Source organism: Siphateles boraxobius, unplaced genomic scaffold (genome assembly GCF_051911475.1).
Source record: "Siphateles boraxobius isolate OS27281-9 unplaced genomic scaffold, OSU_SipBor_1 12, whole genome shotgun sequence".
Lineage (NCBI taxonomy): Eukaryota > Metazoa > Chordata > Actinopteri > Cypriniformes > Leuciscidae > Siphateles > Siphateles boraxobius.
The window spans coordinates 11,681,567-11,705,876 of NW_027508722.1; the positions used below are offsets into that span (position 1 = coordinate 11,681,567).

The following is a 24,310-nucleotide window of genomic DNA, read 5'->3' on the forward strand; positions in this document are numbered from 1 at the left end:
GTAAAGGGTTTCAAAGCAATTTGCTTGAAATTTAGTTAGCTGGACTAGGAATAGGTAGCCTTACATTTTGAGGAGTGTTCAATCCAGTTTCAATGACACCTGTCAAGTAATGTGTCTTAGCGAACATCTTAGGCCCAAAAAGTAGCCTACTCTACACAATTCAAGAACACAAAAGCTTCTAGCTACACAAGCTAGATTTCACACATTCTTGCATTCTGAAATGTGTATCATAAATTTGTATAATTTTTTAGTGTTGCCTCAACAGACACTATAGCATAGAGTTAGCCTGAACTAGAGGTCAACCGATTCATCGCTTTTGCCGATATTGGTGGAACTATCGTTATCGGCAAAAATCCACACCGTTTGTTTTTCCGGGTGTCTCTTGCTGGAGCGGCTGAGAAGTGTGCGCTGTCATTACACAGTATAAGAGCGCTGAGAAGAGACTGCTGGCATTATACAGAGCGAGAGTGCCCTTTAGAGGCCAAATAACAAACTATCACTGGCTGAGTTGTTTGCGTTAACACGTGAGGCTGCGCGCCGTGCAGCATGGAGATCACACATTATACGGGGAGCGCTGACATTTCAGATGCGCATTTAAAACATAGACATTGAAACGGTATTAATACAGAACACTAAAGTACATACTGCCATGTAATTATGAAGTAATTCATTTGTTGACTAGATGCTGCATTAGCAGAGAAAGAACAGAAGTAAGTTTCGCATTTCACTGCATTCCAAAATTCAAGTTTGGTGAATTCTGAGCTTCGTATTTGCTTCACGTAAACACGTGTGACCAGTAGTGGATCGATACTTCACGGCGTGAACTCTAAGCTGAATTAATAGAACGTAAATAATTTTTTTGCCATAAAGTCAAATAGAGTGTATTTTTTTATATTTTCAGTGTATTACTAAATGTTATATGTTGAATTCATGTTTATAAAAAAACATACATGATGACATCATATCACGAACGCTGCAGTGTCCGAAGAAATTTTGCATGCTCAAAGTCTAGTGTGACCACGGCTTTAGTTAAAACCTTTGACAACTTTGACTATCAAATCAAAATCATTGATTGTGTTGTGTTCTATTCTGTTGTGTCTATCTAAGCTATTGTAAGTTAACATGGTTTTATTATTAGTAGGGTACCATTTTTCACAAGTGTTGAAAATAAGTTCATCCTGCTGACAGTGGAGCATAGTGGAGAAGACTCCTGCTGCACAGTCTTGTAGAAAGATGCATGCTGGGTGACAGTTCAAAGCACCCATCAGTCTTTCCTTTATGTCTTCGATTCCACTCCCTGGCAGCTGGGGAACCCCACTATGAGAAACTGCAGTCAATCTGCCTTAAAGGAACACTCAATATGTTTTAAAGAGGATGAGTACTGAATGATTGCATTAAAATCCCATGTACAGGTCATTCTTCCTTTTCCAAAATGTCCTTGTTTCACACACAAAAAAATAAATTAGATCAAAACATAAGTGGCACTTACTACTTTGTTCATGTTAAACGTGCAGTGCATTTACACATAAGAGCTAAACTGGGCCATGAACACAGGCCATAATGTGAACTCAATCCTTGCCAAAAGATTGTCGCCGCATGATTCAAACTCATTTGTTCAAATGTTGTTATGCAATCCCTGAAGAAGCTGTATAATCTCTGCTAACATGCCCAGACTCACCATCTTAAAAAGCTGAATGCAGAATGTCCCATTTGTATTGGGATAGTGTGCTATCTGGGATTTTTCAGTTATTTTAGTCTCAGGTGTTCGAAATGTATCCCACTAAACAAGACCTTTTGAACTGATAGAAGCCACATGGGTCTCTAGTTGTTAGAGCCGTGGAGTTTTACTTGTTACTGACATGCCAAATTTCATCGTCTAAACTGTTATTTCTCTCTCACACTGTATCTCCTTCTCACTTGTCCATTCTCTTTGCTCTGTCTCCAGAGCCCTGGAGACAAACAAGTACAACCACATCACTGCTACTTACTTCTTGTTGGCTGAACGGATCTTGAGGGAAAAGCAGGAGAAGGAGGTGCAAACTCGTTCTTCCAGCCCCAGTAACATCAAAGCCCAATTCAGGTACTTCATGGGGGTTACTCCATCTCTGCTGTCTGTTATTTATACACTCATGTTTTGTCAGTAGAATGCTATGTAGTTCTGAGATGTATTGTTAAGTCCTCTACGGTTTCTTGTTTTGGTGCAACTGGCAAAATTCATAACTCCATGTTGAAGGTATTTGAAAAGTTTTGTACTCATTCCAGATTGTTTTTGCAGTTTGAAGCCACGTGTTATGAAATGTTTTAAATCCTTTTTTAAATCCTTAAAAAGTCTTGCTCATATTATTTGTTGTAAGTGTCAAAACCTAGTCAAAAATATTATCTTTCAAAAGAGTTTACCATGTAGTGTACACAGGCAGGCTAACTGCTGGTTTGTTGGCTCTTGGGAGTAGGTGTCAGTGCTCAGAGAGGGGCAGGATTCACTATAAGAGGTTGTAAGAGGTCAGCTCTGCTAAATATCAGTATTCCCGTCTGTTCTCTGTGCTGTGTGTGGACAGCCAGCACATCTTCTGAGCACTGCACCGGGTGACATATGTGTTTAAAAGATGAGGCTGAAATTGGTTTGGACTGACCTAGAAAAGCAGCGAGGCTGCGGATGCTTTTTGAAAGGAGCTGGGAATGAAAGAAATGAGAGGATGTGGTGTGGGAAAGTAGTAAGAGAGGAATATGTCGGATGGGATGAAGAGAGGAAAGAGTCCTCAGGATACAGCAGGGATCATGAAGGGTGACATGATTTTTTTTTTTTTTATGGGAATCCACATAGAAATATCAACAGAATGGATATTCTGTTGATATGGATCAACAGAATGGATATTCAGAATGGCAAACGGAGCCTCCCAGATTCTTCCCAGAATCAATTCAGTTGTAGCTATTGGTTACCCAGATCACGATTGCATCGTTCTCGTTCATCAGTGTGCCCTTCATAGACAGAAAGAGTTTATAGGCTGTATGTACTAAGAATTGTAATTCCTCATCCTAGTGTAGAATATAGATGAGTGGTAGAGTATAAATTCTGCCTGAAATGTTATTTCACTGTATGAGGTTGGATTTTGAAGTTACACAGGTATTTCCACATGCATAGACTGACACCATCATTTGCAACAGCCTTAAGCCATTGCAGAAATTATCTTATTCTTTTCTTTTATAATCATATCTCATCAGGCCTCTAAACATAGCTATAGTTTCATAAATCAGACTTGGTCTAAGTCCACTTATTCATTAGCCTATATCCTAAAAATAGTAACATTAGTAATGCAACAACGGGCAACATTTTACCAAGCCATTTTACAAGTTTCACCCTGTATCCATGTTAACAGATTTTCTTTACTGTTCTCTCTGAGCAAAAATTTTATTTAAATATTTGTTTAATCAAGGCATTTTCTGCATTTGTGTTTGCATTGTTTGGTTTGCCGTCATACCATCATAAAGTGTATGGAGTGTTAATGTGGTTGTGACAACATTGTGAAGCTCTGTTTCACTTAGTTTCAAAAGCCTAAAGTATCACCCTAGCAAAGTATATTTCCATAGCAACTTGCATAAGTGCACACACTGTGTTTTGTAAATGATACTCTAGCAGGAAGGTAAGGATATAAGAAAAGACAAAAAGCAAGTTGCAGTATCAAGTCAGAGATATATTTTTGAATTGCCATGTTTCTTGCTTGAGTGCTTGGCACAAGAAGCAAGTCTGGCTTTTTTGTCAAGGACTATCATTAACATCTAGATTTGTCTTCCTAAGGCACTCCAGAGCTTCTGTCTTTAAAAAATTGTTTTTGGCAATGTCCACCTGTACTTAATATTATCCTGCTTTTAGTCACAACCTTATGCTGTTTTTGACTTTAAGGGAGATTGTACTCTTTTTAAAGCAAGGTTATTTATATCAAGGACTATGTTCTTTTCTTTTTTTGCAGGCAGTCATGGCCAACTAAAAACGACATGCATCAGGATATCGAGGACAGCTTAGCCTCTTCATCCATCTCTCATGCTGGTGGTCCACAGGCTCCGGCTCGCAGTACAGAGAACCTGCTAAACGGTCACCGCAATAAAGGGCTTCTGGAAGTGAGCCGTAGAGAGGAGATCAGCGAAGCCTCCAGCAGCTCTGCTGTCCCTGCTGCTCTGCCCCCAAACCCCCTTAAGCCTGGGGTCATAGCCCCTCTTGTATCCGCTTCAGCCAAGCAACGGACTTGCCTCTTTCGAGTGGAGGAAGATGAGGAGGAGGAGGAAGAACAGGAGCCTTCACCATTGCTGACCCAGGTGGTATTGCGGCGCAAACCACTGTCCATCACCAACCGACTTACATCTCGAAAAAGTGCCCCAGTGCTCAATCAGATCTTCGAGGAGGAAGGCGAGTCAGATGATGACTTTGACATGGATGAGAGTCTTCCGCCCAAGCTCAGCCGGTTGAAGATGAACATAGCATCTCCTGGTACAGCCCAGAAGCGTTACCACCGCCGCAAAAGTCAGGGCCGTGGATCAAGCTGCTCTAGCTCGGAGACCAGCGATGATGATTCAGAGAGCCATCGCCGACGACTTGACAAAGACACAGGGTTCACCTACAGCTGGAACCGCAGGGACAGTAGTGAGGGTCCACCTGGAAACTCTGGGGGTAATGGGGGCGGTAGTAGCGGAGGGCAGAGCAAACCACCTGGTGAAGGTAACTCAGGACCAGACAAGGGCAGCCCTCCAGGAGGAGGAAATGGTGGTAGTACAGGAGGGAGCAGTGGAGGTGGCGGGAGTACAAAAGGACAGGGAGGCCCTTCCAGCTGTTCGCGTAGCAACAACAACAATGCTTCATCTGGCTCAACACGTAGTGCAGCCCGGAGTGCAGGGGAACTGGTAGAAAGTCTAAAACTCATGAGTCTGTGCTTAAGTTCTCAGTTTCAACATCGCAGCTCTGGAGGGGGTGGTGGGGGACGGTTTATCCTTGATCCTCAGAGCCTGTCCAGCGTTAAAATCCAGGAGAAGTCCTCCTGGAAGATGTGCATTGGCTCCAACAACAGTCTAGACAAAGTGATCAACCCTGCCTTGAATGGTGGCGTTGGGGCAATGGAGCATTATCATGACCAAACAGCAGTCATGTTGAATGAACTTGGCCTGGTCAAGGAGAACAATCTGAACTTGAAAAATAATGTTCTCCAGCTACCTCTGTGTGAAAAGACCATCTCCGTGAACATCCAGCGAAGCCCCAGGGATGGGCTACTCTGTGCCTCAGCCCAGGCCAGCTGCTGTCAGGTCATATGATGGCACAGCACATGGCTGGTTCTGAGTGGATTGTTCCAATTGCCACATTTGTAGCATATGATGACTTGAGTTCTCCACCAGTAGCTGTATATGACCTCTCTTGATCCCAACTTGACCTTTAAACCTGCCTTCTGTGTCGTCTTAATCATTCTCACAACTTATTTATTAAGTTTCTTCTCCTGGACCCATTTGTTTTTAATGAAGTGCACGCTGCTATCCTTTCCTTTTTTGTGTGTCTTTATTCGTTTTGCCCAGTTTGACTTTAATAGGAATCAACATTTGTTTTTAAGTCCTGTTTATTTTGCTTTTATAGCCCTTGAAATGAAACGCTCTTAATTTGAATTCCATGGTTCCAACACCGCCCAATCAATCAAGAGTTGTGGAAACTGTATGTATAAATAAAATGACCTTTTAATAAAGTGAAGTATTTAAATTAAGACCAACAGTATGTGATAGAGTAGAACATGGCAATTCATAATGCAAGCACTTAAAGAAGCTCAACCTATAAATACGACAATTGGTTTTGTAAATTTAAGCCCCAATATGATTGTAACGAGATGGTAATACAGTTAAAGCAATAGTGAGGGTAAATAATAAGCCCTGTTTTAATTCGTAGTGCTGTCTGACGAGTCTTAAACTAAATGACCATTTTGCGTTGTTTATTTTCTCCCTCTATTTTTAAAGTGCTATTGAAGTGTTTCCTCGTTACCTTTTAGAAATGTTCAGTATAACAAATTTTTTGAGGTTAGTGACAATCAGTTGCAATAACAAGGGGAAATTCCCTAAAGGGGTATACAGATAATCCACATGAATTTATTTGAATTACATTGACACATTAACCATGTTCTTGATTTAAGTCACACCACATAAGTTTTTTTTTCTTCTTCTTTTTGTGTGTATATTTGAGGGATAATTTAAGTGCAATGTATCCGTTCAAGTTGGTAAATGTTGTTCTGCGAAATGCCCTCTTAAGTAATAATGTTTGCCAAATTCGCATCCCAGACAGCACTGTGGATACACCCACACATTAATGTGTTCATTCTAGTTTTTATCAAATTATAAAATAAAAATTGCACTACGGTATAAGTAGAGTCTACAATTAGGATACTTTGAATCACAGTGGGGATAATTAGCCTTTACAATGCTGTTTCTGCCAGAGCGAAAACAAACCCGCAGACAGCAACAGTATTCAGCTTGTGTTGTACTGAATATTTTATCGAGAACCGTTGAGCCAGTACCCCTCTTTTTAAATGTCACTATTACAAGACGAAATTTGAATGGAGAAATGATTTTATCGTTAACGACACTGCTTTGGCTTTAAAAATCATTTTCGGTTGCAGATTCCGATCTCTTTCAACCCTGTTGTTCTTTTACCATTCAGCTTTGAGTCACTGTATATACCAGTCTCAGAATTGTCTGGCCTTTGGGGCTGTTTATAAGTATGTACATATATTTTTTTGAAAGTTTATTTTTTTGAAAGGACTGCTGTTTTAAAATGCTGTTTTGGATGTGAGCCTTAAACTGGCTTATAGTTGGGATATAATTGGGCTTTTTTTGTCACTTGGCCACCTGATAACGGATAAATAATTAAATGGAATGTCATCTATTCAGTGGATGGCCACTCTTTCAGGAAATATGGCTCAAGAGTTGGTCATTGGCTGACCATATGGTATAAAAATAAGTCAAAGCTCTATAGGACTGAGTGTGAAAGAATAGGTTGAGAGATTTAAAGGGCATTTGCAATAAGCTAAGCTATGAGTTGCAGCTATATGTAAATATATATTTTTGTTTTTGTTTTTATATTTCAAACCTGTACATCCTTCAAATAGCTCATTTGACCCAAATTTATCTTAAGTATTTCTGTTTGTTTTGTCTTTTTGTTTTAAAAAAATAGCGTCTGTAAATATTGGTGTAAATATGGTGCTCTACACTTAGAAATGCAGTGTTGGACTTCTTGTTCATAGCTGTAATATAGCCTTATTAGATATGAGTGTCAAGAACAGAGCAAGGGAAGGTGAATAGAAAACAGTGCTATATGCATTATGTCAGTCTCTGACTTTGTCCTACCCTTATGTAAACAGCTAAACGACATGTGCATGTGTTGTGCGTTTGACATTTTTGATCCCCGTTCATTCAGAGGAAAAGAACCACCACAAAATGTTGCAGGACCAAACCATGTACTGATGTTAAAAGAAAAAGAAAAAAACAACTTTGAACAAGCAAAATGAATAAATGTTCTGTTGCTGAAACTTGTCCTTAAAAGTTACATATAGCTATGGTGATGTCCAAAATTAAATGTGAAATATGTTGTCTTTAAACCTGGACTTCTTTTGTCCTTTTTTTTCTGGTGGTGTGGGGTGGGGTGGGTTCTCATTGAATATCTTGTTTCACTCCAAAATACGTCACATTATGAAAGTAAAATGATCCAAGTTATTTATTTGTGGGCTTTCTGTACAATAGTAAAAGTCTCGGTTCAGAGGACCGGACACTGGAAAGAAGTTAAACTTAACAAGAGTAGCGCTGCCCACAACTCCCTGCTGCTGAAAGGTATTAGCTCCTAATTTACTGCCCGCTTGTGCTGCCAAGGGGTTTCCAAGAACTCAGAGCTTTTCAGGGGTGTCTTAAGTACACAGTTCTCATCCAAGTACATGTCCAGCATCAGTTCAATGGTCAAACACACTGTGTTGTCAGTAGAGCACCTTGCGAGCACACAGACACGTTCTGCATGGTGTCACTGCTGCTCAGTGGAAACTGCTGAGACCGCATCAGTCTCAGAAAGTGTGACAAGCTGTTCCTTAATTAGACTGAGTTGTAAGTTGGCTAGTCACACTGCCCTCAGTCCTCTATATATATATATATATATATATAAAATCACTAGAACATTGACCTCTGCTGATCCTGAAGCCAATGAGATTGCTAGCTCAACGTTTAAATAGTCTGGTTCATTTTTTGCTGTACGCTAGTTCCGCAGAGTTCCTCTGAAACCCTCCTCCTCCCCCAGCTCCACCTGTCTAAATCTGGCAAATTCGTACATTATCAACGTGCAATCTACTGATATTCCTGCCGTTCCCGGATGTCGAATTTGAACCACTGGATTTGTGGAAGCGAGTTTGTAAGGCGAAATGGACTGAAAATTGCCTGTTGAATATTATAAGTTGTATTTTAAACAGGAATTAACATTTTGGAGGTGAAATCTGAAAGGTGAATATGGATTATTGAATTTTTAAAAATGTCTGTGAAATGTTTTGAATTGAAATATTCACAGCTTAAATATTCAACCATGTTGAATTTCAGACAATAAAAATGCAAGCTCTAAAAATTCAATGCATTAAAATGCAAGCACGGTTAAGGCAATGCAATTTTTTTTTCAATTAGTGCAATTCAAGTTTTTTTTGTTACAGAAATATTTGTCATTATTTTACTTCCATACATCTTCTAAACACACACATCTCACCCCAAGCTCTAAAGGATGTCTCAAGGATGAAGAACATGTTATCTCAATATTTAAAATGTTTATTTTCAAGCTGAGAATATTGAACATGCTTAATTCAAGTACAGTACAGGGTGAAATGGCCTGACCCTGTAAACAAAAGCCATTACAGGTAAATGTGATAGTGATGTTTAAAGGCACTGCTATCTTTGGTAGAACTTCGAGTCAATAAAACTGGTTAATTTAATACCTCAAAATTACAATACATCTTTTTGTTTGGGACTTTTAAGACCCAAGGTATAACCATCTCTTTACATTATTATTTTATTTTTTTACAGATTCAGACATTTAAACAGGAATAGAAATGACTAACCAAATTAACCTGGTCATTTGACCCCATCATACATTAACTGGATTCCCATTTTCACCTTTCATTATGTCAGTAACCGTTTTGTTGACCAAGAGAAATAATAAAACAATGCGTGCAACTGCAATTTCCTTTGAAAATATAATAAAAACCGTCATTTTCAATAAGCCATTTTGTGGGTAACATGGCAAGGAGTGCATACTTAAATTCAGTGAAATATATAATACTAGATAGTTTACAGCATGTCTACCACCTTGAGTTCTTTCGTTGTGTTGTCATATATCACTTATTCCATGTATTTCTGGTCTCCGCAACTTCCAGTATTTTCTGAAAAGACAAACAAAATCGAAAATTAATGGTGGAACTTATTTGGAATCCAGACTATTATGAAATAAGTTTAAAGAGTTTACACCGTCGGATCTCAGATGAACATTAAAAACAAAGATTCTCTAATGGCATCCAGTGTTCCAGGAAGAACATCAATGCATCCTTTCCATTCTACAAAATGAATAAAAGTTATTTAGATATTTAAAATGTTCTTTTGAGAACTGTTCTCTGAAAGGTTCTTTGAGGTACCAAAAATTCTTCTGCGAAAACCCAGTTTTGGAACCTTTATTTTTAAGAGTGGAGGGGGTGAAAAGAAAATCTCGGTTGTTTGTGCACAAAAAGTCTCAGAATATGATGTACAAATCTGGGGTATGTTCCCCTTTATCCATTTAATCTCTTCTGAGAGATTTCACACAACTAACCAAGGCTTATACTCATAATCTTTGTAATGGGAGAGAACTGATGTAGGCTGACTTAGCATCAGTTCCCCCTGGTCTAAACAATTCTTACATGTTGGGATATAAAAGGCAAAAGCTGATCTTAGTTCAGCATACATACAGCCTCAGGGCTGCGCTTCAAATGAGTCACGCTGGGTTTTCAGTGATGGAGAGAAGCAGGGATGCTGTAGGACTATATTGAAAGCTTTTTAATAATAAAAGAACATTACAGAAAGCTACTAAATATTCTTTAAAAGACGATCAAAATGAACCCATCTGCCCATAACAGTTTTTTTCCCTCTCTCTCCCTTTTCTGCAGTATACACACCTCCCAGACTATGGCATATACCGGGTTTCATTTAATCAATTAATTTCACTGCCTCCGGCAAACCAGAGCAAATTACATTCTCAGTGAAAAAGTGTTATGTGCAATTAACTTTTCAATCCAAAAGAGAGATCGATAGCTGCTGACACAGTGATTCTGTGCGTGTAGGTTCAGTGAGTCCACACTCTGGTCTCCTCTGAGGAAACTGCACAATGGCTAGGCACCAGATATAAAGTCTGAATGTGGTGAAAGAAAAACTTCTTTTAATAATTAAAGAGGTCTACAAAACAGTTTTTCATATTGTGGCCTCCACTGGAATCTTCAAATCATATTTCACCAGGGAAAAACTAAATTAAATGTCAATTAAATAGATAATATGAATTTAAAAAAGCCATAAAATCGCCCATTCCTTTCCAGTAATGTATAAAATAAGGATGGATGGATGGACGGACAAATGGCTAAACAAATGGATGGATGAATAAGTGGCTAAACAAATGGATGGATGGACAAATGGCTAAACAATTGGATGGATGGATGGATGGATGGATGGATGGATGGATGGATGGATGGATGGATGGATGGATGGATGGACGGATGGACGGATGGACGGACAGACAAGTGTCTAAACAAATGGATGGATGGATAAGTGGCTAAACAAATGGATGGATGAATGGACAAGTGACTATGGATGGATGAAGGGATGGACAAGTGGCTAAACAAATGGATGGATGGATGAAATTTGACCCTCACATGTTCTTGACATTATTCATAAGATTCACCTACAAGTACAAGTACAAGTTAATGTACTATGTTTTAAGGCCCGGGTATACTTCTTTTTCCATGTTCTGCTCCATCTCGCGCACAGTTGAGCACACAAGCCTTTCAAAGTATAATCCTTAGGCCGCGAGTGCGGAAAGACCTGTTCAGCGCATGCACACTATGTAGTGGACTTTGTTTTCAAGTGCACAAGTTACTCGCACACGCGCTGTTGTACGCGCACCGTACGAGCAGACTCACAAGTTGTGCTGCACACGGACAGTGTGCAGACCGTCACGAAGCGTGGACAGCTCAAGTATACTTTGATCTTTAGTAATGGTTTGTTATTAAGTTAAAAGCATGCAAATTCCATAAATCGGATTAACTGATTGCACGGGATTTCAATCCAATCAATGTTTTCCTCTAAAAGGGTAGCATTTTTTTTTCTAAAACAATCTAATACTCAAAATGAGAATTGCCTCTTTAAACTTTCCTCTTTCTCTCAGACACTGTATCTGTTCACACAGTGAGTCAATCTTTCTCAGATGCTGAATTTTCAGGAGCTCATCTCAGGGGACACTTTTCTCCCTTTCCTTCCTGCAGGCTGGATTAGCATTAACAACAGTGAGAACTGAAGTTCAAAAAAAAGGTGGCTGACATGCGCCTAACTGGAGCAAATTCTGGATTCTGGATTTCAAGGGAGGTCCTGATGAGCGTACTGGGATAATTGACGGGACCGTGTCAGTATTGATTATGTTAGAAAGAGGAAGTGTGGGTTAAGAGCTTTTAAAGCTTCTACAACACCAACATACTATCACTCATGTTAACAACTGTACTCAAATACAAGTGCAAACTCAGGGTCAATGAATCATTAGAGGTTTAACAGATGTGAAGAATCCCATCACAGTGATAAGATATTGTCCCTATAGCCTAATCATTTATGATTCACAGTTTGTGATTTCCCTCAGTTCCAACACTGGCTATATTGAACGTGTTATATTGACTCAATTTTCCCCAACATCATTAAAAGTTAACGCGGGACATGTCACATTCTCATGGACTTCAGCAGGTTGACAGATTCCCTCGGATGACTGGGTTGTTCGGTGGTCAGGCAATGATGTGAAAACAGACTGAATCTGATGAGGTCCATCACACAACTAACGTTCTTTGACACCAGGGCTGGTTTATGAACTGGGCCAAAGGGGCCTCAGACTATTAAGGGCCTCCAAAACCAGTCCGAGACTTTTAAAAGAATCTCAGCCATTAGTGCACAAAGTTCGAGCTGACAACTGTAACCCCTTAAAATATACAAAGGGGCCCGGGGCCCTAGCACACACTGCAAGTTAGGGCCCTGAAAAATATTTTTACCTTAACATTGGTTACCAAAACATGGATTTTCTATTAATTTAAAGAAAGGGCTCTGTCACTAATGTATGCAGGGGTTGGGGGCACCCTAAGACGTGTGTTTAGGAGCCTAGCATGACAATGATCAGGCCATTTTTGGCACCATTTTTCTACTTAAAACTTAGCTCTAAATGATCTTCCAGAAAAGAAAAGAAAATCCTGAAACGGAATCTGATCAATGATAATAAATCACCTGGTGCACAGGTGTTCAATCCTGCTCCAGTAGTAGAGTCCTGCAGAGTTTAGCTCCAACCCCAATAACCGACAAGGTCTTCAGGATTACTAAAATCTTTTTAGACTGGTATGTTGGGACAAGTTGGAGGTAAACTATGCAGGATGTGTGGTACAGTATGGTTTGATGTGTTGCATGTAATAGCAGCCGGACAGCATTGAATACGGATTGGCAAAAGGTGGTCACTGAAGCTTGAATTGCTCTAGAGGTAGGAAAATTCCTCATTACGGAATTTACTTATGGGTCGGGTAGCAAGATCAATTGCATTAATTTGTAGCACATTATTTATTTTTATAATTACTCACACTAAATTAATGTGTTAAACTGACAGCACTGGTTATAAGATAAATGGCCTTTATCATTTAACAAATTAACATTGGTTGGAAAAAACAAACCATTAATTCTCAGTTCTGAAACGAAGCAAAAAAAAAAAAACTGAACACAACATGCATACATAATACAAGCTGCCTTTTAAAGGGAGAAATGCATCTAATCAAAGCTTTCTGATTATGAATCACCCATGGATGGGAACCAATATCTTTTCGAGATGACCGTATCTCTCCACTGCCACACTGTCATCCCATCTCCGTAGGAACACTTCGATCAATCTCAAGTATTGATGTAAATTGAGACAAAATACGAATGTGAATCAACACAGATGTTTCCCAGCCATTTCCCTTCATTGGATATAGTGGGATGTTTACCATTGATGTTTAGAAGGAAAAGCAGACACCCCCCTATACTTCACTTAACTCATCACCTGTGACTTAATTATCACAGGGGTTTCCAATCCTGCTCCTGGAGGGCCACTGTCTCCGTCTTTGTTTTCTATTCCTATCAGCCACTCATACAGCTGTTATGGGTTAAACAGATTCAACAGAGCAGGAAGGCCAAAATCCTCAGTTTCCGTAATAGTTCCATGCTAGAGTTGGCAGCTGGGCCTTTTCCTGGAGTTCACCCCGGATCCTTTCCAAAGACTGGCCACTAACAGGGGGTTTCCATTGCTGCCGCAAGTGGCGGCTATTTTCAGAGTCCCTTTGCCCTAGAGCAGTGGGAACTTTTCTCCGGACAGCTGTCTTCACCCTCTTAAGCTGCTGAACACATGGAAATACAGCTAAATGGCGTCATGTGGTGCTCGCTCAACTCTAACACCCTCTTACCACTGGACCAAGTACCTCCCTGAAGTCCTGTAGTCTTATATCACCAAAAAATCGCACCGTTTAACTGCAGTCGGCACTTTTGAACTCTTAACAGATCAGGACGAGGGCACTGAAACGATTAGCCACCGTCCATCATCCTGATGGAGAGACTCTGGTGAAGACGCAGCGCCAGCACTGGCAGAGGGATGAGCTGGTGTCAGGTGAAGTTTGTGAGAGAGAATCGGAGGGGTAGAAGCCCAGAAACATCACGTCTTCAGTCATCCTGAAACATAATCAATATGTGTTTTACGACCTGCGTCTCTCTGCTAAATTAAAAGAAATGTTAGACGGATGAAACTTCGATGGAGTCCCGCCTTCATCGCAGCTCGTCAGCCAAGTGCTCCATCATATCATTAAGTGTGCTGTCTTGATTTCGCTGTGAGAATGGTCTTCCCTGTTCAGTACCAACATTCCCACAGATCTTTGACCACAGTCTTCATGAATCTGAAGCCATCAAGGTGCCATCAAGCCATCAAGATTATTCCAATCAGTATGTTTCCTTGCGCAGGCCTTATTAGATAAATACTGAATCTATCCATCTATCCATCCTTTCTCTTAACCGTTTATCCTATGGTGGGTCAAGGGCTGAAACACTGAATCATATTTTTCTGTTAGTTTTATAGCCGATTGTGGATGAATTATATTTAATAAATAATTAAATATTTAATATTATGTTTATATATATATATATATATATATATATATATACACACACACACACACACACTGTATATATATATATATATATATATATTTATATATTTATATGTATATATTTATTTATTAAGAGTCTATTACTTGATCATTATTGCAGCGATTATTATGTTTCTAGCATGTCAAATGTTTGGCAACTGGTCTTCTAACCCTAATTGATGGAGTGTGTAGCTTTTCATTTCTTAAAGGGATTGTTCACCAGAAAATGAAAATTCTGTTATCATTTACTCACCCTAGTTGTTCCAACCCTGTATGAGTTTATTTCTTCTGTTGAGTTTATTTCTTCTGTTCAAAAGAAGCTATTTTGAAGAATATGCGCAACCAAACAGGTCCAAGGCCCCATTGACTCCCATAGTATGGAAAAATAAATACTATGGAAGTCAAATGGGGTCCATCAACTGTTTGGTTACCGACATTCTTCAAAATAACTTATTTTGTGTTCAGCAGAAGAAATAAATTCATACAGGTTTGGAACAACTTGAGGGTGAGTAAATGATGACCGAATTGTAATTTTTGGGTGAACTATCCCTCTAAACAACTATGTAGGAAGACACATCATGGCCATATTCCAGAATGATGTGCTGGAGGAGACTTTACAGAGTGCTGGACTCTTGCATTGTCAATAGTCCTTGACCAAAAATGGATACACCTCTTGATGGAAATAGCATCACAACATTTATTTCCATCAAGAGGTGCATCAGTTTTAGCAAAGATTTTTACATTATTTACATTATTTGAAAAAGTGGCTACACTAACGAAAAAGAAAGCTTCAAGCCCAGAAGTTTCCAAGAAACACAGCAGTAATGAGTTTATGAACTTCTTCACTTATAAGATTGATAATATTAGGGACAAAATTATAACTATTTAACCGTCTACTACAGCATTACATCAGGGAGTGCATTATACTCTCCCTGAGGTAAAATTTGATTCTTTTGTTGCCATAGGAGAGGAAGAATTTTGCAAACTCATTAATTCATCTGAATCGACAACATGTATGTTAGACCCTATACCGACTAAACTCCTGAAAGAGATGCTTCCAGAAGTCATAGATCCTCTTCTTAACATCATTAATTCGTCTTTGTCTCTAGGATACGTACCAATAACCTTTAAGCTGGCTATGATTAAACCGCTTGTTAAAAAAACGCAACTTGATCCTACAGAATTAGTCAATTACAGGCCGATCTCAAATCTACCTTTTCTGTCAAAGATACTAGAAAAGGCAGTATCCTCACAACTGTGTTCCTTTCTTAAAAGAAATGGTATCTGCGAGGATTTCCAGTCAGGATTTAGACCGCACCATAGCACTGAGACAGCTCTCATTAGAGTCACAAATGATTTGCTCTTATCATCCGATCGTGGTTGTATCTGTCTATTAGTGTTACTTGATCTTAGTACTGCATTTGACACCATTGACCACAACATTCTCTTAAATAGACTAGAAAACTATGTTGGCATTAGTGGAATTGCATTAGCATGGTTTAAATCATATTTATCTGACCGCTATCAGTTTGTAGCAGTAAATGAAGAGATGTCTTATCGATCACAAGTTCAGTATGGCGTACCACAAGGCTCAGTACTAGGACCGCTGCTGTTCACTCTGTACATGCTACCTTTAGGAGATATCATTAGGAAACATGGAATTAGCTTTCACTGTTATGCTGATGATACTCAGCTCTATATTTCTTCCAAACCTAACGAAACTCACCGATTCACAAAATGCATAGTTGATATAAAAAATTGGATGACTAGTAATTTCCTACTACTAAATTCTGAAAAAACAGAGATTCTAATTATTGGACAAAAAACTTCCACACGTAATAACCTAGAATACTGTTTAACACTTGATGGCTGCTCTGTTAAGTCTTCGTCATCAGTTAGGAACCTGGGTGTGCTCTTTGATACCAATCTTTCATTTGAAAGTCACGTGTCTAGTGTCTGTAAAACTGCATTTTTCCATCTTAAAAATATAAATTTACGTCATATGCTCTCATTGACAAATGCGGAACAACTAGTTCATGCGTTCATGACATCAAGGCTAGATTATTGTAATGCTCTACTGGGTGGTTGCCCTGCACGCTTAATAAACAAACTACAGCTAGTTCAAAACGCAGCCGCTAGAGTTCTTACCAGAACCAGGAAGTACGACCATATTAGCCTGGTTCTGTCAACACTGCATTGGCTCCCTATTAAACATCGTATACATTTTAAAATATTGCTGATTACTTACAAAGCAATAAATGGTTTAGCTCCCCAGTACATGAGCGAGCCCTCAACGCATTATAGTCCTTCACGTCTATTGCGATCTCAAAGTTCTGGCCAGTTGAGAATACATAGAATATCAAAATCGACTGCTGGCGGTAGATCCTTTTCCTATTTAGCACCAAAACTTTGGAACAATCTTCCTAGCATTGTCCGGGAAGCAGACACAGTCTGTCAGTTCAACGCTAGACTAAAAACACATCTCTTTGACCTAGCATTCACATAACACTCTATAGACTTCTATAATTCAATATTAGGCTGCTTAGATTAGGTCAGCCGGAACTGGGAACACTTCCCTTAAATCCTGATGTACTCGTTACATCATAAGAAGAATGGCATCAACGCTGATTTTTAGTGTCTTTGTTTATCCCGATGTTTTCCCGCAGCCTGCCGGATCCAGGCCGTTTCCAGATCTGACGAAGGACTTTCGCTTGGACCCGATGACAATGCAGTGCTGAAGTGCCAACTAGCCTCTCCTTATGGAGGATCCCTATACCACTCTACAGATAAAGCGTTGTGGAATTTTTCGGTTCGCGTACCTACCCAAAGTGATAAGATAAAATAAAATTCTGCATCAAAATTTATAGACAAGACAAGTAGTTTGTTTAGGCATGGTTTGTAAGGAATTACAAACCTGCGCACATATATTCAAACGCACATAATTATAGAATCAATTCTTAATGCGCATGTGAACGCCATCAGCGTCTATCACAGGTTCACGTTTAAAGTCTGTTTAGAGAGAACGGTGTCGTCTTAGCGGCCCCTAATTTAATAACAAATGATCATTTAGACGGAAGTGAATCAATCAAAACTAACTTTAGCTGGAAAAAACATTTTTCAAGAACCACTATAAAACCAATAGGTCCCTGTTACCTTAAATTATATGTTTATCTCTGTAAAGCTGCTTTGAAACAATCTACATTGTTAAAAGCGCTATATAAATGAGGATGACTTGACTTGACATTTTGAAATTTGTCCACTCTGCTTTTGAAAAAATTATCTATTTATTTTAAGAATTTATAGTTGGATGCTTGGTAACAGTGGGAAATATATTTTTTTGCAAGCAGCATATGATTTGAAATTCATTATATTTAAAGGGATAGTTCACCCAAAAATGAAAATTCTGTCAGTATTTACTCACCCTCATGTTGTTCCAACCCCGTAAGACCTTCGTTCATCTTCGGAACACGAATTAAGATATTTTTGATTAAATCTGAGAGTTTGATCACTCCTCCATAGGCTTCTTCAGGGATTGAAACTTGCCAGCCCCGAAAAGTTATTAAAGACATCGTTAAAATAGTCCAAGTGACTTCAATGGCTCAATCTTAAGTTTATCAAGCGACAAGAATACTTTTTGTGCGCAAAAACAAACAAAAATAACGACTTTATTTCAACTATTCATTTCCTTCTCTGTGGGCCTCTAGTCAGTTAACGTAGTGTGATTGCGTAGAGCTACGTCACACGTATGCTCACTATTGGCCGACGCTGGTCATGTGTGTGATGCGTGTGACGTATAACACAGACGCACTACGCTATTATACTAGTGAACTGATTCAAGGCCCAAAGAGAAGGAAATGAATAGTTGAAATAAAGTCGGTATTTTTTTTTTTTTTTGTGCACAGAAAGTATTATCGTCGTTTGATAAATTTAGGATTGAGCCACTGTATTCACTTGGACTATTTTAACAATGTCTTTAATAACTTTTCGGGGCTGGCAAGTGTCAATCCCTTAGAAGCCTATGGAGGAGTGATCCAGCTCTCAGATTTAATAAAAAATATCTTAATTTGTGTTCCGAAGATGAACGAAGGACTTACGGAGTTGGAACAACATGAGGGTGAGTAAATACTGACAGAATTTTCATTTTTGGGTGAACTATCCCTTTAGTGTGCCTGATTTTACTGAAGGGCTCTTAAAGAACCCATGCAATTACTTTTTCCAGACCTGTCATCTTTCCAGTGCTGACATATTTCCTACAGGATGTTTGGGTAAGACAGATCTAAGAGCTCATCCCCTCTTTTTAAATATCCACATGGGCTTTAGCTCACAGCATTAAACCATGATTTGCTACTTCCAAGTCGAAGGTGATATAAGGGGGATGGATATTTTTAAATAAAATACATTTGATTGGACAAAAATCTGTATAATACAGTCTGAGTCATCCATATGAACTAAAAGTCAAAAAAAGTTATTTTTTATTTCCTGGTGTTATTAAAAGCGTACAGTAAAACTGTCTTACATTGCTACTGTACCATTCACTTCACAGTATGCTATTATAGCTATTAAAGGGCTTGTTGTTTTTTTTACCTTCAGCCATTTCCTTTTTCATCAGCTAAAGTTTAACTAGTCACATGGCATTTACAGCTTAGTCGATTGCCTTAAAAAAAACTATCTGGAACTGAGTGCATATGAGCGAAATGGCATGATTCAATTCACATTCTTCCGAGGGGTCCTGCACCAGCCGAGCAACTGCCATTGAGATAAATGAGACAGCTAACAAATAACACTCTCCAGGTATTATGAACCTGCTTGGCTTGCACATATTTATCAATGTCTGCTTTTCAGCAAATAAAGCAGAACCAATTGATATTCATAAGCTAGCAGATTTTATAATCTGCCCCCCACTATTTCCGTCCCTACGCCAGTGCACACCAGTGTTGCGATTAGAGAAAACCAAGGCATAAAAATGCAAAACTATTAGAGTAGTGCTCATAATGTACCTAAATTAATTGGAAACATTATAATCCACAGCATTAGGAGGCAAAGTATCGCACACATCTTATCTGCTGTTAGTAAAGGGAGGAAACACAAGGCCACATTAAGGATAACGCTGGATGCCAACAGCACACGCCAGCTCATTGTCATTCACAATCCAACTGTGCCATATCACTAGAGCCATGGCAACGGACTTACCGACCGAGGGCTCGTCTCTGCAGAAATAAAGCCATTGAATCCTGTTAAAGCGTGTCGATGCAGTCGCTTTTACAGACATTGTATGGAATCATTATTAATACTTTAGACAATATATCATGCCTTTTCCTATTTAAGAAGAGGGACAGTGGTCTGAATTCATTACCACAAATGTTACAATTGTGAATCACTTTTTTCAATCTAATTAAAACTGGCTACGGTTCATATCCATAAACAAATTACTGGCACCACCTACTTTGACCTTTGAGTAACAGTAAAAATCAATTTGCGGATATGCACAGACATCTTCCAGGGACAGTTAACCCAAAAATGAAAATGATTTCTTCCAGGGATAGTTAACCCAAAAATGAAAATTATTTACTCTCATCATCATGACATTCCAAACCTCTATGATTTGCTTTCTTGTGTGAAGCATTAAATTGGATATTTCAAGCTTGAACATTCAAGCTGTTTGGGTCCACTGAGACATTTTGTTTTTAAATATCTTATTTTGGGTTGCACAAAAGAAAGAAATACATGCAGGTTTGAAATTACATGTGGGTGCATAAATGATTTGAAAGAATTGTCATTTTTTTTTAACAATTATTTTAAGGCTTTGTTCAGAATTGCATACTTCCATACTACTACATCAGTAGTGATTGCAAAATCCTTATATGGGATTTTTTATTTTTAATCCAATGGATAGTAAATTCATATATGTACACTACTGTTCAAAATATTGGGACCAGTATATGTTTTTTTTTTTTTAAAGAAATGTATACTTTTATTTAGCAACGAAACTTTAAACAAACTTTTGAATGGTAGTGTACATTCATAAAGTAATTCTCACTGTACAGTTTTTGAATGAAATTCACTATCAACAAGCGGAAAATACTATAATATTACTTAAATAAGAGCGGTATTTTTAATACTATAGTATATTAATATATAATAATATAATATAGTATTTTTAATACTATAATATTAAAAAAATAAGAGCGGATGAGTCCCTTTCAAAACCACCTCACTCACATGTCCAGTTTAATCAGACAGATGAATCAAAAGTAATTTAAACCATTATTATGCAAATGAACATATTTTAACAGCAGAATATTTAATTATTGACTTGTTTCATTAAAATAGAAAAATTAAGAATTTTTTTTGGATAGGCTAAATGGTAAATAACCATATTTATTTCTGAGACTCACTGAATTAAACATGCAATATAATGAGGTCGTGAGCACATACTACTGTTTAAAACACCAAAAACATCCACGTCAAATGCTGAAGGAATTTATAGACAAACAAATTACTTTGGTGCGTAAGTTACTTTACCTATCTTTTTGGTATCTTTTTGGTATCTTTTTGGCTACTTTGAACTTTAACGGAGCATTAAAGATATTAGAAACTTTCACTCTCTACTTTACATTTTTGAATAAGTATATGTAATCTTTACTTTAATACATTTATGATGAGTAATGCAATTACTTTTTACGTTTTGAATGGCAACTTTTTCTGCAGCAGTTTATTTCTGCGACAAAACACTTGATATCGCCATCTACAGGGCATTAAAGGTACTATGTCTTGTGTGTTTTGCCCTTGCTTATCCAAACTTGTCAACAAGGCTACTTTACGTGAATATGAGTGCGTTAGAAGGAAGTTGCTGAATGGCAGGTGTTTCATATGAGATGATGACATGACTGCAGCCAGTGATAAGGCTGAAACCAGCATGTCCAGTAAAAGTAGGCTTTGACTATTTCATTTGACTTAACATTATTTTATTTATCTGTTATATTGAAGAAACCTTTTTGAAGGATATTGGTTTACTTATGCCATTCTGAGCACTTGAGCTTAACTGACACTTGAGTGTTTGCAGACGTTCAAGAGGATGTTGTGTCGACCTTGATTTATTGTGCTGAGGTATTTTTTTCAATTTTAGAAAATAAACATGATTGCTCTCCTCACAAATCAACCGTTCCTTGTTTTCCAGTGGCATGTCTCTTAGTTGTTGATGGCTAGTGTATCTTTGAGCCTACATTCAGTGTGAGTAAAATACTTAAGTACTGGTAAAATAAGATAATCTAAGACTTTTACTCAAGCCATATTGGAGACTTGAAAATGTAGTCATTTTCACTGTAAGGTATCTGTACTTTTACTCAAGTATGGTTTTCAGGTTCCTCTTTTGTTTTTTTTTTCGTACAAGAATGTTTCTACAATTATGTTTGTGAGCTCCCCTCCTTGATGCATTCTACTGTTTGAAATATTTATCACTGCATAATACAATCTCTCTCACTGTTATTTTTTTTTAAATAGAAGGTAGTTTGCAGTAAGCAGTATGTTAGTATTTCATTCCAAACATAGCCTTTGTCTTTTAAGGAAAAAAAAATATGTTTTTTTCCTCATTATTAATTCTGCTTGACTGTTAAGGGCAGACTGCAGTGTGTGTTTCTTTGTGAGTGACCTACTTCTTATGCCGCATGTGAGGTGATAAACATCTGCCCAAATAGCTAAACCTCATTAGCAAACACTACCTGAACACACTCTGTATGTCAGTAGAGCTTCTCAGCATGTACAAAGGTCTCTCTGGATCATTTAATGATCAGAAAGCATGTTAATGCTGCTCTCTGCCTCTGAGCAGAGAAATAATGGTTGGCCCATAACCGCTTCTGTTGATGCAGACATGTGTTGTTGACTCTGTAAAGTCCACAGAGGCATGTACGCAAGGCACTATTTGCATTTCCTGTTTGCATGCTACAGATATGTGCAAATGTACAAACGTACTCACCCTTTTCTTAAGAGCTTCTAGGGAGTCAAACTCCAGCTTTTCTAGTTTGACTTGGATGTGTTTGGGAACATCTGGAATGACGAATGCCAGGATGAACTTGAAGGCCAGGAGAACATGCTGCAATAAACAGAAAAAGACAAGTTTAAAACACAGCTTTCATATCTATGTTATTATAAGCAAGTGCTAAATACACCTTGAATATTCTTTTATGATTCGTTTAAGGGTTTATTTAGCAGTTCATACTTGCAATCTAACATCTCACACTTTCCAGACAGATCAATGGCATTAAATAGAAAGTTTTTTTTTATATTTTTTTATATTGAGAACCTCTCTTGACAAACAGAGACACGTGAAACCAAAAGGGAACATATTTCAGTCATACTGAATGGCTGAATGAACTTAATGGCTCTCGATGTCTTCAAAGGCCACATTATTGAGATGAATGCTGCTGGCAGAGTGTCAACTGTCATTGCAGCTCCAGTGTGTTAAAATGAATCAGCACATGCCCACTGCCTCTGAAACGGGCTCACTATTCACCTTTGTGTGATTTAAAGAGATCTGAAGAACTATTTTGTATACAGTTTAAGTAAATGTATAAATAAGAATTGCACACTTGAAACTACTTTAATATAAGGGAGTCCTGGTTGTTTATCAATGCTGACCTTGAAAATGAAATTGTTATATTGTGCACTGAATACATCAAATTAAGGAAGTTAATAGGTTGCAAAAAAGGTTTCCTGTTGACTTACAAAAAACAGGGTCATTTTATGTTGCTGTTAATGGGAGAGTTCACCCAGACAATTAAGATTCGGTCACTATTTATTCACCCTAATGTCCTTAAGACTTTAATTTATCTCTTCCAAAACTTTAATGCTTCAAAAGTTTAAAACATTATCATCTCCGTGTAAACTATAAAAACATGAATTTGTGAAAACAGTGACGTCATGCACATGACATATTGCAGTCTACAGACGCGTATTTTTTCTTTACAAATTGAGATCGCCAACTACTGGCCTGGCATGCATAATACAGCGCTTTTAATCGTCTCGAAGTTTTCGTTGATCTGTGTGAACCTTTTCTGTTTTTAGCACATTGCTAGCGTCCAGTCTTCTGAACACATTTACTTTAGGCTTTTACTCATATATAAACACTGATCAATGTACATACACATAGCACATCAAATATTGCACAACCGTGTTTTTGATGCAACAATCCTTATTGGTTCTTGAAGAAGGTCAAACATCTCAAGCAAGCACATCTGACATTCCATTTACCATATTTGACGTGCTCTATGTGCGTTGATCAATGTTTATATGCGAATAAAAGTCTAAATTTAATCTGTTCATCGTACAATTCTGTCTCTTCAAAAGTCTTTATAAACCTTTTGAGGTGTCAAAGTGTTGATTATGTGGAATTTGAAGGGATAGAAATGCTCAGGTTTCGTTAAAAATATCTTTGTTTGTGTTTCGAAGATAAACTAAAGTCTAATGGATTTGAAGCAAATGAAGGTGAGTCATTGAGGGTGAGTAAAACCCTTTAAACGCTTCTTAAATGCAGCATAGTTAGCTCTCGTATAAATACAAATAATACAAGTGATGATGGTCTACAAAATTCAATATAAACGGCATCTGTCTTTAATCTCTGTTAGTCAGCTATTGTTGACTAATGTGGAAAATGTACCAGCTCTGCTTTGGATGGAGTAGTTTAGCTCAGATATCAATAAACAGTCAACAACGTTGACACTTAAAAGCCAGAGAGTACACATTAGCTAAAGCTCAGACTCAATACAAAAATCTGCTTTACTTGTGTGGATGACAGAATTATGTCATTATAAATGATGTAATGAAAGGCTGAATATTTTGATATTAGTTGG

At 38.1% G+C, this 24,310-nt stretch overlaps 2 protein-coding genes across 4 annotated transcripts in view; one reads left to right on the plus strand and one right to left on the minus strand.

Annotated features, from left to right (window-relative positions):
* The window catches only part of snrka (SNF related kinase a), a 66,828-nt gene extending 59,215 nt beyond the window's left edge, over positions 1–7,613 (plus strand). For both annotated transcript variants that reach the window (XM_077207831.1, XM_077207822.1), the window contains exons 5-6: positions 1,946–2,080; positions 3,966–7,613. In XM_077207831.1, the coding sequence (XP_077063946.1) occupies positions 1,946–2,080; positions 3,966–5,295 (1,465 nt within the window). In that variant the 3' untranslated portion in view covers positions 5,296–7,613. The remainder of the gene's footprint in view (positions 1–1,945; positions 2,081–3,965) is intronic.
* A 1,174-nt stretch (positions 7,614–8,787) lies between these two features.
* The window catches only part of ano10a (anoctamin 10a), a 40,851-nt gene continuing 25,328 nt past the window's right edge, over positions 8,788–24,310 (minus strand). The window contains exons 13-15 of one of the 2 annotated variants that reach the window (XM_077207952.1): positions 22,438–22,554; positions 9,345–9,419; positions 8,788–9,221 (exon numbers count right to left, since the gene is read on the minus strand). In XM_077207952.1, the coding sequence (XP_077064067.1) occupies positions 9,375–9,419; positions 22,438–22,554 (162 nt within the window). In that variant the 3' untranslated portion in view covers positions 8,788–9,221; positions 9,345–9,374. Of the gene's footprint in view, positions 9,420–22,437; positions 22,555–24,310 lie in introns of both variants that reach the window. The other variant, XM_077207940.1, reaches the window with a different exon arrangement.